We start from the raw sequence: 18,696 nt of genomic DNA on the forward strand, positions 1-18,696 counted from the left end.
CGACTTGGTCGTCGGTGCACACTTTTTCCAAGTTCTACAAAGTAGATGTTCTGGCATCAGCTGATGCTTCCTTTGGCCGCAATTTCTCAGTGCGGCAGTGCCATAAAGGACCCTTGTTGTTTTTTTATGGGTCCCTGGCTGTTGGTATTTGCTTTCCTGGGCTGTTGCTCCTGTTGAGCATTGTTTTTTCTTTGCCCAGAAGGTTCTCTTACGGTGCATGTAAGATTCCTTTCTCTGCTGTGGGTACTGCGTTGCCTTCTCTACGGTTGCGTCTCCCACCCCTCATGTCTATACTGCTTTGGGACATCCCAACAGTGATGACTTAGAGGCGGCGGCGACTGTCGGAAGACGTAAGAGAAAACTGAATTTTTGTAAAATCTTACCTGTAAAATTCCTTTCTCGGAGTCCTCCGACAGTCGTCGCCCCCGCCCCTCTTTTGGGGTTGTGTTCTTATTACCTACTGCTATGCTACCAAACTGAGTTGGGAGTGGTCACTGCAAGGAGGTATTGACCAGATGGGACAGCCCCATGGGTGTGTATATGCAAATGCCTTTGTTCTTTTGACTTTATGCCTAGCTACTCCTGCGGAGCGGAAGTCAATACCCAACAGTGATGACTTAGAGGCGGCGGTGACTGTCGGAGGACTCAGAGAAAGGAATTTTACAGCTAAGATTTTACAAAAATTCCATTATTCTCTCTGTTGGATTTACTGTCTAATGAGCAGGCAGGTTTTGGAGATACTGGCGGAGAGTTGAAATTTGTTAGGATCACAGACAGAAATAGAAACCTGTCAGGTAGTTTCTCTATCGCTTAACGTCCCTGTGATATATTGAAACTGTTGTCCTTGAGACCAGCAGGCAGAGCCACCAACTAAAGCATTGAAGATGTAATCTTTGTCACAATTAAATACATTTTCTATGACTTGCTGCACTGACAGAAATCGTGATTACATGATCAGGAACCACTCAGGTTCATGATTGTTAATGAGGATCAGAGCTGTCAGTGACATCCTGGCCTGTTAGCTGGGAACCGTGAAAGAGTTGGGAGATATTTGTCAAAGGGTAGGATGTAGGTTAAAGGATGAGTTTTACCTTTGTAAAAACAAATGCACATTTATTATTATTTTATTTTTATTTATTTTTTTACTAGGGGCCTGCAAAGCATTGCACCCGCGATTAGCCGATGGTGTGTGCAATGCAGGACTTCTGCAGACTTTCTGTGTAAGCTCATATGCCTGATGAAGGGTTCCTGCGTGACTCCGACACGTTTCACCTATCCTAATGTAATCCTTTTGCCATAAAAAGTTTCTTCGGACTGCTGTGCAAGATCCTTGGTGTGCTAGCGAATATGTATGTATCTGTGATCCAGTATCCAGCTGGTGATCACTGCAGCACCCACAAATGATGTGCCTATATCCAGGAAGGTGTGCAACGGGAATATGAACTATTCTGTCTGTTAGCTGTCTGCTTGTACGGGCAGGCAGTTGCACACTGACAGGAAGAAACAATGAACTACCTAGAGTGCCCAACAGCGCCCTGGTAGTTCATTGAGAACTACAAGGTGACAGCTGCTAAGGCTGTCGGTATTTGTAGTTCGTTCATTCACAGAACTCTGTGAATGAATGACATGGCTGGTTGGGACACTTGTGATAGTGAGTTTGGGGAGAAGACCCCTGGCTCGCTGTCACTAGAGGCAGTGGGACAGGGAATGGCAGTTACATGTTCCACCATTTTTTTCTAGGGACTTATCCTTTAACGTTCCCTCAGAACAGGGCATTGAAATGCTATTACTAATAGATATGTGACCTTATTAAGAAGATTGTGTATTGTTTTGTACTTAGAATGAGTATTTTGTCATTATCCAGGTCATTGGGTCTTGCCGTTGCCCCCAGAGTCCGTTTCCTCCAGAAAGCACAGAATTCTCAGCCTTTGGTGCCAGGACTAAAGGAAAAGCCAGCAGAACCGGGTACTGATAGTGATGAGGAAATCAAGCACTTTAAAGCTCAGCTTGGCGGTAAGACACCTGTGGAAATGGATGGGGAGAGGAATGTCCCCTCCAGTGAAGGAGAAGACAGCTCAGAGGATGAAGAGGCTAGTGAGAGATTAAAGGCCAAAGACCAGTCCACATTTCTTTTTACAAATGAGGAAGATGATGACGATGACTGCCGAGATGTGGAGATTTTTACTGTGAAGAGACGAGATGTGTTTGGGGTGAATGAAGGCGAGGCGGCACCAGTAAGTTCCAATATTTCATGCCTGAATTTACTTTGTTCTCGATAGAGTATACCATTTGGCTTTTGTGATTTGTTTTCCAAAACCCTTTTTATTGAATTTTTAGGATACATATATTCACCAAATGACTGCAATTTATTGTTTGTTCATTCATATCCAGACAGAGATACAGGAGGTTGTCTCCACTCACATCGCAGAATATTACACAAAAAGTCATTGGTGTACATTATTTTGTTATTTAAGCTAAACTTGAGCCTTAAAACCTTTCATTTAAATATTTTCTCGATATCAGCTAAGAATATAAATTTGCTCTGAGTGACAAATGCCTTTGCAAACTCAGATGATACTTTTTAGATGTGAAAGTAGTTGTGGCATCATTACTGAGCTGTATATAGTCTGTGCAGGGAGCAGAACTGTGGTAGGGGACCAGCAAGTCCACCAAGTACACGCTTCCTGTAAAAGCCTAGAGGAAGGGGGTGGATACAAGACCAGTCTCCCTACACAAGTAGAGAGAACTCCAGTGACTAGTCTTAATTAGAGGAAGGGAGTGGATACAAGACCAGTCTCCCTACACAAGTAGAGAGAACTCCAGTGACTAGTCTTAATTGGAGGAAGGGGGTGGATACAAGACCAGTCTCCCTACACAAGTAGAGAGAACTCCAGTGACTAGTCTTAATTGGAGGAAGGGGGTGGATACAAGACCAGTCTCCCTACACAAGTAGAGAGAACTCCAGTGACTAGTCTTAATTGGAGGAAACTTCTGTGCTGAGGCAAAGTACAGAGTTGGTTTCGTGACGGATTTCTGTACATGGGTGAAAGAAATAGACAAAGCACAGAAAGATTCAACTAACAATACACACGCCTCTTGTATTTGGACAGTATTTATTTTTCCTGGAGTTTTTCTCACGGCTTACAGAAGTTGGACAAAAATATGGAAACACTACATGATTTGTAGGTGTAAAAGTGACGACATGTTTTGCGTTGAAAACGGAAGTGATGTAACGTTCTTTTTGCTTTCGCTGTGTTATGAGGTGGGAAGACTCACTTATTCGCTGTGGGAAGACTCCCTTATTTGCTGTGTGAGTAATAGTCATGTCAGAGCTTACGGATTTTCAAAGGAGCAAATTGTTGGTGCCTGTTTAGCTCGTGCCTCTGTGACTCAAGTTGCCAATTTATTTGCGGTGTCGCAAAGTACAGTATTAACCACTTCTGTACCGGAAGGATTTTCCCCCTTAATGACCAGGCCATTTTTTGTGTTTCGGTACTGCGTTACTTTAATGGACATTTGCGCGGTCGTGTGACGCTTTACCCAAAAAAAATTGATGTCCGTTTTTTTCCCCACAAATAAGAGTGTTTTTTTGGGGTATTTGATCACCTCTGCGATTTTTTTTTTTTTCGCGCTATAAACAAAAATAGAGCGACCATTCTGAAAAAAAAAAAAACAATAATTTTCACATTCTGCTATATTACATTCCCAAAAAAAAAAATTTAAAAATCAAAATTTTTTAACATTTTAGCAGACCAATTTGTTGTCTGCTACATATTTTTGGTAAAAAAAAAAAAAAAAAAAAAAAAAAAACAATAAGCGTGTTTTGATTGGCTTGTGCAAAACATATTGCGTCTACTAACTATGGCAAAGACTTGTCATTTTTATTTATTTTTTTTTTTTTTTTACTAGCAATGGCGGCGATCTGCGATTTTTTTTTTTTTTTTTTTTTTATTTTTTTTTGCGGTACTGCGACATTGCGGTAGACAGATCAACCCCTAGCTGACACTTTTGGGGGTACCAGTGACATTACTACAGTCATCAGTTCTAAAAATATGCACTGTTACTGTAATAATGCCATTGGCAGGGAAGGTCAAGATCAAAGGGTTAAATGTGTACCTAGCGGCGTGTTTCTAACTGTATGGGGATGGGGCTTGTGAAATGATCACAGAGACCTGTGTTCCTATATAGAAGGATCACAGGCGCTCTGTGATCATTCCAGAGAGAACAACGGTCTGCTGTGTTTAAAACCGATGACTGTTCTTCTCTCTCAGCGGGGGGCAATCGGAGCTGCCGGCCCCATGCATCGGAGTCCCCGCTGACGAGTGGGGGCGGGAGCGCGGCGCGCTCGCTCGCCCCCTAGCTGCAGTGTGCGACCGACGTATACCTACGGTGGTTCGCGCAGGAGGGCCGAAAGCTGTTAAAGGTTATGACAACCTATACAATTTCCGGGAAAGATATCGTCGAATAAGTGCGGTCACTAGTCAATATGAAAGAGAAAAAAAGGACATTGTGCAGGATTGTGACCTGGAATAAGAAAACAACTGTTGCAAAAGTGACTGCAGAGCTCAATCTCCTTTTTCCAAAGCCCCACTGACAGCATGTGAGGATAGGAGAGCCGATCAGCGGCATTTTTCCACATGGAAGACCTGCACGGACGGGTGTGCACATTTTTTAAAAAGAGGCAGAGGTGTTTTAGGAATGTCTGGGGCTTTTAAAAACAAAATTGGCTTTTTTTTGGTAACTTAAACCTTTAATGTTTTCTTATTTCTGCTAGAAAATTCCCTAGAACTCTCTAGAGAATAAAATTATGGGTTTTGCAATTTTTTATGTCACACGGTATTTGCGCAGTGTTTTTTCAAATGCAATTTTTGGGAAAAAATACACTTTTTTGAATTTTAATAAAAACACAACACATAACCGAGTTTTCTGGTAAAATATAAAAGATGTTACACCAAGTAAATAAGTACCAAACATGTCCCGTTTAAAACTGCAAAAGCCCGTGTAACGACAGCAAATGGCGTAAATGTTACTATCCATAGGAGGCGCTTTAAAAGCCTTTACAGGTTACCACTTTAAAATTACACAGGAGGTCTGGTGCTAGAATTACAGTCCATGATCGATCTGATGTTCGCAGTGATACCTCACATTTGTGGGATGAACTCTGTGTGCATGTGTGACTCATCCGTGCGTTCGCCTTTGCGTGCGAGCACAGGGGAATGGGGGTTCTTTTTTCTCTATCGCTCATTGACAGACGTAGTCTTCTTGATTCTCAAGAGCTGGGTTATGTTGTCTCCGCAGGAGTAGGACTAGGCAGAATGACAAAACGTTCTGGCTCCACCCTAGGGGGCAGTCCCTGAGGGTATATCCTCCCTCTCTCTGCTACAGGGAATCAGTTTTTTTCTGTCTAGTCAGGAGTAAGGACCTAAGTTCCTTGCTGGGATCTTTTGGTCCTGGCAAGACTTTTTTTCTTTAAGAAAAAGACATTTTTTAGGTAGTTTTCTCCAGTGTTTTTTTTTTTTTTTCCTGTGAGATCTTCAAGCAAAAATGCCGGACTGGGCGACACTTGTGGTCACCCCAGCCGGCCTACGAGCGCGTGCAGACCAGGCATTGCGCTTGGTCGGCCGCGACATATTCAAGTAAGTATGCGGGGCCGGGCGACGGGCTGGATGTGAGATCCAGTGGTCACCCCGGTTTCTGCCTAAAAGCGCGTGCAGACCAGTGCGCTGAGTCGGCCGCGACGGAGTCCCAGTAAAGGGACTGACTTTGCGAGTTAAAAGCTCGCTTGGACGCCAGGACCAGAGAGTCGAGGCGTCCACAAACCCCCACCTCGGTGGAGAGGGTATTATGAAGAGAGGGTGCCTGTCGGTTCGGTATGGTGAGTAAAACGTTCCCTTTTTTCCTCATTTATGAGGCAGTATATATTATGGGCCCCTCCATATATGGTCAGTATATATCTGACACTTACAAGTCCCCCTTGTAATACAGCATGTGTTTGTGGGAAGTGGACTTGGTTCAAGAGCTAACACTCTACCCAGCAGACTGTAACATTACAGCAAACATAGGAGGTATAATCCTACCTTATGTGCAGTGTATCTCTGTAGATCCATATGTCACCTCTCAGCAGAGTGCAGGTGGATGTGCTGGGAAGACGATATCGGCGGTCCGCCGCCATTTTGCCGTAGACCGAATGCATGTATGTCCTCAGGTCACGCCGGCCGCCATGTTTTTGGAGTCTTATGTCTCTTCTATGGGGGCGGCCATGTTTTGTGAGCCCAGCTTCCTCGTGGAGGGCTGGGAACGCCGGAAGGCGTACACAGGGGGCGGAGCCACGCCTTCTGCCCGGGAAAAAGCAAACAGCTCCTTCCAGTCTGTGTAAGACAGACGCTGGCTGCAGTTTGTTGGAAACTGCACTGCATCGGTTGGTGAGCCTTGGGGGTCCCTCTCTCTCTCTCTGGGATCGAGAAGCAGGTACTCTGAGGGGCGCTATTGCGCTAGGGGGAGACACACAAAAAAAAAAAAAAAAAAAAAGTTTTTTTGTTTATTGCTGGCAAAAGTGTCCTGTATTAACATGGACCCTGCCACTCATGTATCTCCTCCGGATCCCCTCGAGGGGTCTGCGGGATCCTCCAACACCCCATTGACAATTGAATCTCTGTCAGCCATTATGGAAACTTTTGTGTCCCGGGTGGAAGTGGCTTGTCAGGGACAGGGCGCAAGAAAGCGACCCCCGCCTAACCCCTTATTATCTGAAACCTCGGATTCAGACTCTGAGCCTATTTCTGCAGTTGCAGGTACTTCATCTGGTATTGGTGTCTCGGGTCCTGTCTCTTCAGACAGTGAGGAGGATGTTTCGGCATCTGCCATAGCCCGAGAGGAAGCGTTGGTAAACGCACTCATTGTATCTGTTCAAGAGACTTTAAGGTTACAGGGTATTCCATCAGAAATAGCTGAAACTGAGATCCCTTTTGGGACTAAAAAGCGCATCAAAGTGGCAAAGGTTTTTCCATTGCCCAAATGTTTTGGCAATCCTATTGATGAAGAATGGCGTCTGCCAAAACGCACTTTTAATATTTCCAAACGCATTGACAGGCGTTATCCGTTTGAGGAAACCCTTATTAAAAAATGGACAGAACCACCTGTGGTGGATTCACCAATTGCTAGATTGAATAAAGCCACGGTTATTCCTTTAGAAGACGCTCCGTCTTTTAAAGATCCAGTGGATCGCAAGATAGAAGCTATGTCTCGCACCATGTTTTCCTTGATTGGATCAGCTTTCAGGCCAATAATTGCTATTGGTCTGGTTTCGCAGGCTGTAACTGAATGGACCAAGTGGTTACGCCGGGACTTAGAAGAAGTCCCTCAGGCGGTATCAGATTTGTTGGAACAAATGATACAGGGGTTACAGTTTGTATGTGATGCGGCGTTAGACGCCACTCCATTAATGGCGCGAGCATCAGTCTCAGCAGTGGTTCTCAGGCGTACACTGTGGCTAAAAGGTTGGATAGCCGACCAAGGTTCCAAAAAAGCATTGGCTAATATCCCCTTTTCAGGAGAACGTCTATTTGGAGCCAACTTAGATGAGATCATTAAGGATCTCACCGGTGGAAAAAGCACCTTTTTACCGCAAAATTTTAAAGGTAGAAGAACTCGTCAAAGACGAGGGCCTTCTTTTTCTGCTCACAAGAGGTTTTTTCGTCCAGCGGGTGAAAAAACTAAGTCCTCCAAGGTTCCTACAGGAGGCGTCAGGGGTCGTTGGTCGGGCAAGCAAAAGCCCGCCCCCTCCAGACCTGAAGATAAACCATCCAAAGCCTGAAGGTGCGCCCCCACCCATAACTGGGGTGGGGGGACGTCTTCGCCGGTTCCCGGATCCATGGCTTTCCAGAATCCCGGACAAATGGGTTTGCGAAGTCATAAAGTCGGGTACAAGATCGAGTTTCGATCTCTCCCACCGGCGCGATTCTTCCCTTCCAATATCCGACTATCTCCGGATCGTCTAGAAGATCTGCGGAGAGCAGTCACAGATCTACTACAACAAGGAGTGGTAGTCCACGTTCCTTGGACAGAACGGTTTCAAGGGTTTTATTCAAACCTGTTTACAATACCCAGGAAAGAGGGCAAAGTGCGTCCAATTCTGGACTTAAGAGCACTCAATTCTTTCGTCAACATAAGAAGATTCAGAATGGAGTCCATTCGCACGGTAGCAGCCTTCCTGCATCCAGGGGATGTCCTAGCGTCCATAGACATCAAGGACGCCTATCTTCACATTCCCATTTTCGCAGGACATCAGCGTTTTCTACGCTTTTCCGTAGAGGAGAACCACTATCAGTTTGTGGCGTTACCTTTCGGTCTCGCCACGGCTCCGCGGGTCTTCACAAAAGTGTTGGCCCCAATGTTGGCACTTCTGCGCCAAAGAGGTATATCGATTCTAGGTTACCTAGACGATCTTCTGCTTCATGCAGAGTCTCCTCAGACCTTGCTACAAAACATAGAAATTACTATGATTTCTTTACAGGAATTCGGGTGGCTGGTGAACCAGCAAAAGTCTTTTCTGGTACCCACCCAGAGGCTCGAATATCTGGGTCTAATTCTAGACACAGTCAGGACAAGAGTGTTTCTTCCGGTAGGGAAACTTCGAAAGATTCAATCAGCAGTCCAGTTGTTACTTTCCAACAGCTGGTCTTCCCTTCGGACTTGCATGAGGGTTCTGGGGTTGATGGTGGCTTCATTCGAAGCAGTCCCATTTGCCCAGTCCCATACCCGAATTCTTCAGCAAGAGATTCTCCTCAGATGGAATCGGAATCCGGAATCCCTGGACAATCAGATACGATTGAGCAAACAGACCAGAGAGTCTCTGGTTTGGTGGCTTCGGTCTCCAATGCTCAGCCAGGGAAAGTCATTTCTGCCAATATATTGGACGATAGTGACCACGGATGCCAGCAGACTTGTATAAAGTACTCGAAATTTCTACTTGAGTAAAAGTACAAGTGCTCGATCAAAAAGTGACTTGAGTAGAAATGGAAGTGCTCACAGAAAAAGTTACTTAAGTAGAAGTACTAAAGTATTCAACATTTTTTTTACTTAAGTATTGCAAGTAGTTTTTTCAAAAAATTTGCTACTTAAGTACTAAAAGTAAAAAGTACCAGTAGTTTTGAAAAAAAATTTCTACTCAAGTACTGAAAGTAGAAGTACAAGTACTGTGTTATGTAGTTATTAAAGAAAAAAGTCAAAAGTTTGAACATCATATTGTTTTTTATTATTTCAAATGATTTATTCAAATGATTAACCTGTGTTTGTTAGTAGTTTCTTGATGCACTTTAAGCGCTGTAGCACCATTTATTTGTTTCAGATTTTCTTTTTATTGGAAAGATTTGGTATAGCAGCTTTTATTATACACAGCCTTTATTTTCGTATGCGCTGATTTACAAATGACATTATACACATTTTTTTGAGCTTTATGCAACCTGCCATCTACTATTCTGGCAGTGGTAATTTTTTTAAAAGTAACGAGTAACTATGCAGCACAAAAAAAAAATATACTTGAGTAGAAGTATCAAAATCATCGAAAAAATGTAGTGAAGTAAAAGTAGAAGTAGGAGAAAAAAATTCTACTCTAGGAAAGTACAGATACCGCATTTCGGTACTTAAGTACAGTACTTAAGTAGTTCTACTTCGTTACTATACATCTCTGGATGCCAGTCTATCCGGATGGGGAGGAATTCTCGGTCAATTATCTGCCCAGGGACTTTGGTCCCCGGAAGAATCCAGATTACCGATAAATGTATTGGAACTGAGAGCGATCAGACTTTGTCTGATTCACTGGACCGAGCAGCTCCAGGGCAGCCCGGTTCGGATCCAGTCGGACAATGCCACGGCCGTGGCTTATGTCAATCACCAGGGGGGCACCAAGAGTGTCCGAGCGGCCAAAGAAGTGGCTTGCATTCTTCGCTGGGCGGAACGATTTGTTCCAGCAATCTCTGCGGTGTTCATTCCGGGGGTGGAGAATTGGCAGGCAGATTATCTCAGCCGTCAGACCCTGGATCAGGGGGAATGGTCCCTCCATCCAGACGTTTTCCACCAGTTGTGCCTGCGGTGGGGCACCCCGGATGTGGATCTGTTGGCATCACGATTCAACAGGAAAGTTCAGAGATTCGTGGCTCGCTCCCGCGATCCTCTAGCAGAAACCGCAGACGCACTGATCGCCCCGTGGGGGCAATACCAGCTAATATATGCCTTCCCTCCTCTCGCGTTACTGCCAAGACTTCTTCGCAGGGTAGAGGAGGAAGGAATCCCAGTAATCCTGGTAGCTCCGGACTGGCCTCGTCGAGCTTGGTACGCCGACATGGTCAGACTGGTGGCGGACGTCCCGTGGAGACTTCCTCTCAGAGAGGATCTACTGTCTCAGGGACCGATCTTCCATCCTGCTTTACGATCGCTGGCTTTAACGGCCTGGCTATTGAGACCCAGGTGCTGAAGGACAAAGGTTTGTCAGCTTCAGTTATTCCTACTCTAGTTGAAGCAAGGAAAGCGACTTCCAGAAAGATTTATCATCGCACATGGAAGTCCTACATTGCATGGTGTGAACCTTTGGGGTTCCGTCCTCGGTCTTATTCGATTAGTCGAATATTGGCTTTTCTGCAACAAGGGGTTGAGCAGAAACTGGCCTTGAGTACTATCAAGGGTCAGGTCTCAGCATTAGCCATCTTCTTTCAGAAGCCTTTGGCTACGCATTCCTTGGTGCGGAATTTCATCCAGGGGGTGCGACATCTGGCTCCGCCAGTGCACGCGCCGTTACCCCCCTGGGATCTTAATTTAGTGTTGTCGGTTCTTCAGAAACCTCCCTTTGAAGATATTAGGGAGATTCCTCTACCCACGTTGTCCCAGAAGGTGGCCTTCTTGGTGGCTATTACTTCTGCACGCAGGGTGTCAGAACTGGCCGCATTATCTTGTCGTTCACCATATCTGGTGGTTCATAGAGATAAGGTGGTTCTTCGTCCGAATCCATCCTTCCTACCAAAAGTAGTTTCAGAATTTCATCTGAATGAAGAAATTGTATTACCTTCCCTGTGTCCTAAGCCCAGTCATCCTCGGGAATTTGCTTTGCACTCCTTGGATGTGGTCCGGGCGATCAGGGTATACTTGAAAACGACAGACTCGTTTCGCAAGACGGATTCACTTTTTGTGATCCCAGATGGACCCAAAAAGGGGTTGCCTGCATCTGCCGCGACCATTTCCAGATGGATCAGACAGACGGTAGTGCAGGCTTATTCTATTAAGGGTCGGGAGCCCCCGTTCCCTGTTAAGGCGCACTCCACTCGGGCACTTAGTGCGTCATGGGCCTTTCGCCATCAGGCGTCAGTGGTCCAGGTGTGCAAGGCGGCTACCTGGTCGTCGGTGCATACCTTCTCTAAACATTATAAAGTTGATGTAATGGCATCATCTGATGCCTCTTTTGGCCGCAAGGTTTTGCAGGCCGCAATTTGAGGAGACCAGTGGTCTACCTCGAGGGTTTTTTCCGTTGGAAAATTTTTCTTTAGTCTCATTCTTTGTTTATAATGAGCCTTTAAAACTTCTAGTTTGGCACCGGTTGGGCCTACTAGATTGGATTTGATTTTGTCAATCCCACCCCTCATTTGTGGCACTGCTTCTGGATGTCCCAGCTCTTGAGAATCAAGAAGACTACGTCTGTCAATGAGCGATAGAGAAAAATGGATTTTTGTAAGAACTTACCGTAAAATCCTTTTCTCTTAAGCTCATTGACAGACGTAGTACCCGCCCCTCTATCATTGAGTTGGGTTGGGTTAATTTCTCTGTACTGCTTTAAACAGAACTGATTCCCTGTAGCAGAGAGAGGGAGGATATACCCTCAGGGACTGCCCCCTAGGGTGGAGCCAGAACGTTTTGTCATTCTGCCTAGTCCTACTCCTGCGGAGACAACATAACCCAGCTCTTGAGAATCAAGAAGACTACGTCTGTCAATGAGCTTAAGAGAAAAGGATTTTACGGTAAGTTCTTACAAAAATCCATTTTTTTTTTACACTGTCGCTTTAATTTTTCTTCAACCACTTTTATTGCTCTCACAAGCAATGTAAACATCCTTGTGACAGCAATAGGCATATGACAGGTACTCTTTATGGAGACCCCAGATCCTTCCTCTGCTCTTAATGTGGTTGTAAACCCACTCTGATAACTTTTACCTATAGGTAAGCTTTTAATAATGCTTACCTATAGGTACTGTAAATATCTCCTAAACTTGCACAGTTTAGGAGATATTTACATTTCATGCAGCCGATGATGTCATCAGCGCATGCGCTCTGAACTAACGGCCGCCCGTGCCATTTCTTCAGAGCCCTGTGCCGTGACCGGTGGCACGCGGGAGTTATGTCACGTGGCCCCCGGGCGCACTTCGGCCAGTAGCATAGCTGGAGTCCGCAGACCAGGAGGGAAGACGGCTGAAGATGGATGCGGCCTCCAGCGGGGACGAAGAGGGCTTCGTTTAGAGGTAGGTGTCACATAATGTGCTAGTATGCGATGCATGCTAGCACATTATGCATTTACTTTGCAGGGAAGGAAAAAAAAAAGGAAGAGTTTATTACCTCTTTAAAAGCATTTGATCACACCAAGATCCATGTGATCAAATGGTTTCAATTTTTAAAAATAGTTCCGTTTACATCTATGGAAACCGGTATTATAGAGGCAGACAAAGCAGTTAGTCTTTGTCCGCCTCTATAATCAGCCAGCGAAAGCACCGACTAGTTGATCATGTGTCCTGAATTGGACAGACTCTGTCTCCCCTCCCAGTCAATGGAACTCAGATGGTAAAAGGCTGTAGATAATTAACTGAATTATACCAAACATAAAAAAAAATGTAAAAAAAAAAAATGTTTTATATATATATATCTGCACATAACAACCAGATAATATTAGCAACAAAAATAAAGTGTATGTGTGTGTGTATGTGTGTGTATATATATATATATATATATATATATATATATATATATATATATATATATATATATATATATATATATATATATAATACACATATACAGTGGTGATCAAAAGTTTGGGCACCCCAGGTAAAAATTTGTATTAATGTGCATAAAGAAGCCAAGGAAAGATGGAAAAATCTCCAAAAGGCATCAAATTACAGATTAGACATTCTTATAATATGTCAACAAAAGTTAGATTTTATTTCCATCATTGACACTTTCAGAAAACAAAAAAATTGCGTCTGCAAAAGTTTGGGCATCCTGCAGAATTTATAGCATTACCTGCTAGTGTCATGGATTGTTCTCAATCATCGTCTGGGAAGACCAGGTGATGTCAATCTCAAAGGTTTTAAATGTCCAGACTCTTATGACCTTGCCCCAACAATCAGCACCATGGGATCTTCTAAGCAGTTGTCTAGAAAACTGAAACCGAAAATGGTTGATGCTCACAAAGCTGGAGAAGGCTGTAAGAAGATAGCAAAGCGTTTTCAGATGTTAATATCCTCTGTTCGGAATGTAATTAAGAAATGGCAGTCATCAGGAACAGTGGAAGTTAAAGCAAGATCTGGTAGACCAAGAAAAATATCAGACAGAACAGCTTGCAGGATTGTGAGAAAAACAATTAAAAACCCACGTTTGACTGCACGATCCCTCCAGAAAGATCTGGCAGACACTGGAGTTGTGGTACACTATTCCACTATAAAGAGATACTTGTACAAATATGGTCTTCATGGGACAGTCATCAGAAGAAAACCTCTTCTACGTCCTCACCACAAAAATCAGCGTTTAAACTTTGCAAATGAACATATAGACAAGCCTGATTCATTTTGGAAACAAGTTCTGTGGACCAATGAGGTTAAAATTGAACTGTTTGGCCGGAATGAGCAAAGGTACGTTTGGAGAAGGGGCACAGAATTTAATGAAAAGAACCTCTGTCCAACTGTTAAGCATGGGGGTGGATCAATCATGCTTTGGGGTTGTATTGCAGCCAGTGGCACAGAGAACATCTCACGAGTAGAAGGAAAAATGGATTCAATAAAATTTCAGCAAATTTTGGATGGTAACTTGATGCCATTTGTGAAAAAGCTGAAGTTATAGAGAGGATGGCTTCTACAAATGGATAATGATCCTAAACGCACCTCGAAATCCACAGGGGATTACATCAAGAGGCATAAACTGAAGGTTTTGCCATGGCCTTCACAATCTCCTGACCTTAACATAATTGAAAATCTATGGATAGACCTTAAAAGAGCAGTGCGTGACCGACAGCCCAGAAATCTCAAAAAACTGGAAGACTTTTGTAAGGAAGAATGGGCAAAGATACCTCAAACAAGAATTGAAAGACTCTTGGCTGGCTACAAAAAGCTTTTTCAAGCTGTGATACTTGCCAAAGGGGGCAGCACAAGATATTAACTCTGCAGGGTGCCCAAACTTTTGCAGATGCCATTTTTTTGTTTTCTGTTATTTTGAAAGTGTAAATGATGGAAAAAAAATCGAACTTTTGTTGACATATTATAAGAATGTCTAATCTGTAATTTGATGCCTTTTGGAGATTTTTCCATCTTTCCGTGGCTTCTTTATGCACATTAATACAAATTTGTACCTGGGGTGTCCAAACTTTCGATCACCACTGTATATACAGTGCTTTGCGAAAGTATTCGTCCCCCTTGAACTTTTCAACCTTTTGCCACATTTCAGGCTTCAAACATCAAGATATAAAACTGGAATTTTTTGTGGAGAATCAACAACAAGTGGGACACAATCATGAAGTGGAATGAAATTTTTTGGATATTTCAAACTTTTTTTAACAAATTAAAAACTGAAAAATTGGGCATGCAAAATTATTCAGTCCCCTTAAGTTAATACTTTGTAGCGCCACCTTTTGCTGCGATTACAGCTGTAAGTCGCTTGGGGTATGTCCATCAGTTTTGCACATCGAGAGACTGAATTTTTTGCCCATTCCGCCTTGCAAAACAGCTCGAGCTCAGTGAGGTTGGATGGAGAGCGTTTGTGAACAGCAGTTTTCAGTTCTTTCCACAGATTCTCAATTGGATTCAGGTCTGGACTTTGACTTGGCCATTCTAACACCTGGATATGTTTATTTGTGAACCATTCCATTGTAGATTTTGCTTTATGTTTTGGATCATTGTCTTGTTGGAAGACAAATCTCCGTCCCAGTCTCAGGTCTTTTGCAGACTCCATCAGGTTTTCTTTCAGAATGGTCCTGTATTTGACTCCATCCATCTTCCCATCAATTTTAACCATCTTCCCTGCCCCTGCTGAAGAAAAGCAGGCCCAAACCATGATGCTGCCACCACCATGTTTGACAGTGGGGATGGTGTGTTCAGGGTGATGAGCTGTGTTGCTTTTACGCCAATCATAACGTTTTGCATTGTTGCCAAAAAGTTCGATTTTGGTTTCATCTGACCAGAGCACCTTCTTCCACATGTTTGGTGTGTCTCCCAGGTGGCTTGTGGCAAACTTTAAATGACACTTTTTACGGATATCTTTAAGAAATGGCTTTCTTCTTGCCACTCTTCCATAAAGGCCAGATTTGTGCAGTATATGACTGATTGTTGTCCTATGGACAGAGTCTCCCACCTCAGCTGTAGATCTCTGCAGTTCATCCAGAGTGACCATGGGCCTCTTGGCTGCATCTCTGATCAGTCTTCTCCTTGTATGAGCTGAAAGTTTAGAGGGACGGCCAGGTCTTCGTAGATTTGCAGTGGTCTGATACTCCTTCCATTTCAATATTATCGCTTGCACAGTGCTCCTTGCGATGTTTAAAGCTTGGGAAATCTTTTTGTATCCAAATCCGGCTTTAAACTTCTCCGCAACAGTATCTCTGACCTGCCTGGTTTATTCCTTGTTCTTCACGATGCTCTCTGCGCTTTAAACAGACCTCTGAGACTATCACAGTGCAGGTGCATTTATACGGAGACTTGATTACACACAGGTGGATTCTATTTATCATCATTAGTCATTTAGGTCAACATTGGATCATTCAGAGTTCCTCACTGAACTTCTGGAGAGAGTTTGCTGCACTGAAAGTAAAGGGGCTGAATAATTTAGCACGCCCAATTTTTCAGTTTTTTTATTAACAAAGTTTGAAATATCCAATAAATTTTGTTCCACTTCATGATTGTGTCCCACTTGTTGTTGATTCTTCACAAAAAATTACAGTTTTATATCTTGATGTTTGAAGCCTGAAATGTGGCAAAAGGTTGCAAAGTTCAAGGGGGCCTAATACTTTCGCAAGGCACTGTATATATGTGTATATATATAGTCTGTGTGTGTGTGTGTGTGTGTGTGTATATATATATATATATATATATATATATATATATATATATATATATATATATATATATATATATATATATATATATATATATATACAGTATCTCACCAAAGGGAGTACACCCCTCACATTTTTCTAAGTATCTGATTATCTTTTCATGTGACAACACTGAAGAAATTACACTTTTCTACAATGTAAAGTGGTGAGTGTACAGCTTGTATAACAGTGTTAATTTGCTTTCCCCTCAAAATAACTCGACACACAGCCATTAATGTCTAAACCGCTGGCAACAAAGGTGATTACACCACCTAAGTGAAAATGTCTAAATAGGGCCCAAGTGTCAATATTTTGTGTGGCCACCTTTGCCACTGGAGGCCTCTTCCATTCCTCCATGATGACATCATGGAGCTGGTGGATGTTAGACACCTTGCGCTCCTCCACCTTCTGTTTGAGGAGCCCCACAGATGCCCAATAGAGTTTAGGTCTGGAAACATGCTTGGCCAGTCCATCACCTTTACCCTCAGCTTCTTTCTTCTAAATAAAATAAAAAATATATACTCAAAAGCAGATAGCAATGATTGGATTTTACCTCCAGTGCTATCTGGGAGGCAGTACAGTCCAGGGAGTTGTGGCAGGTGTGGTCAGCCGATCACTGGGTAGGATGGTGGAAAGTATGGTCAGGGGGGTGGGTAGGTGGTTGGCCTGCAAGGGGTGCTTGCAATCTCTGACGCGATGGGTTCCGGAACATTGTCAGTGCTGTTAGAGATTGACGGGGCAGCTTTGGAGAAGGAGTTGGAGGCCAGTAGGTAGACTGGCGGAGATGTTGTAGAACGGCAGGGTGACCTAGTCCTCTGTTTCCAGCAGCTCCCCAGAAGAATGACATCCGGGCCGAACGCCTTGCAAAGAATACATGGCTCTGACTGGTGGCACTCTCTGCCAGTGGGCAGCAGGGAGCGGGACTGGACCAGAGAGTTCCTCTGTCAAGCAGTGAGAGATGACATAGTCTTCAAGACAGACCACGGAAGGCAGCAGGTGGGGGGATGATCCCTCCTGCTGTCTCTAAAAGCCATCCGGTTGCTCATATCCTTTTTATTTATTTATTTTTAAGTAGAGCTGGCCGTCGGCTCTAAACTCTGCTGCTTGCCCCCGCAGCAGGGCTAAGTGTAAATAAAAACACTTCTAGCCCAGCACCCGGCACTGCATGTCCCGGGCGTCGGTCGATTGGAATTGACCATCCCTGACAGATAATAAGGGTACTGATTATCTGTGCAGACCCAACAGTGCCCAGTAGTGGTGCCCATTAGTGCTTCCTATCAGTGCTGCAAATCAGTTCTGCCTCCTCAGCGCACATCTCACACAAGCAGAAAAATTACTTCTTTACAAACTTTTCAAACTTTTTTCGTTTAGCAAAAATTAACGCAGTGGTGATTAAATACCACCAAAGGAAAGCTCTAGTTGTGTGAACAAAATTATACAAATTTAGTTTGGGTACATTGTTGCATGGTCCTGCATTTGTCATTCAAAGTGCAATAGCGCTGAAAATTGGCCTGGGCAGGAAGGGGGTGAAAGTGCCTGGTATTGAAGTTGGTAAAATAGTTTTTAGAGTTTAATTTTAATCAAATTAGGATTTACAAAAAAAAACTTCACTTTGTGATGCAATATGATCTCACTGTGAAACATTACATCCCGTGCATTCGTGTTGATTTGAATAGAAATAAGGCTTTCTTTTTAGTGTGTTTTTTTTTTTAACCTTGCCAGTTAAAAGGAACAACAGAAGTGCTAAATTCCCGGTGCAGCTTGGGACCCTTGCTCGTTGGAAGGATTTATTGCATTTTAAAAAGTTGCAGGGGTTGTCGGATCTCATACAGAATTGGATTCCAGCTCTCATCCCTAATACCTTATAATTATGAACAGCATATACTGTGTTTTCTTGATGGTTCTGCTGTAAATCTGTTCCTTTAAAAAAAAAAAAAAATAATAATGATAAATCCATATCCTTTGTCGGGTTTTAGTGAGAGCCCAAATATGTGTGGGTAGAGCCAGCCATTGCTCCAGCTGTTAATGCTTTGTTTGATCTCCACATCTGAGCCCTGGCTTTGCTTAGGAAAAGTTGTCTTGGTAATGAGGATTGTCTGATTTTTAGAATTTAAGCATGGAGCACATTAATTAATTACATTCAGAGAACATATTGCTGTTCAGCCTTACAAAGTATCTCCATTCTCTGGGAGGCACTGAATGAATGAATGCCTTCTGTTTTCATTGTCAGGTCTCTGATAAATTTGCCTGTGTTATGCTGTGCTAATCATCTTTGGCTCTCCTTGCACTTAGTTACTTTGTTAGCTAGGTTGAAAAAAAGACTTGTCCGTCAAGTTCAACCATAAGAAACAAGGAAACAAATAAAGG

The 18,696-nt window shown here is 43.4% G+C and overlaps 1 protein-coding gene across 1 annotated transcript in view; it reads left to right on the top strand.

Moving 5' to 3' along the window:
* Nucleotides 1-18,696, top strand: part of DDX10 (DEAD-box helicase 10) — a 498,989-nt gene that overhangs the window by 90,480 nt on the left and 389,813 nt on the right. Inside the window, exon 13 of the mRNA XM_082244266.1 lies at nucleotides 1,865-2,238. Coding sequence (XP_082100392.1) covers nucleotides 1,865-2,238 — 374 coding nt within the window. The remainder of the gene's footprint in view (nucleotides 1-1,864; nucleotides 2,239-18,696) is intronic.

This window comes from Pelophylax lessonae (genome assembly GCF_965119305.1).
Source record: "Pelophylax lessonae genome assembly, chromosome: 2".
Taxonomy (NCBI): domain Eukaryota; kingdom Metazoa; phylum Chordata; class Amphibia; order Anura; family Ranidae; genus Pelophylax; species Pelophylax lessonae.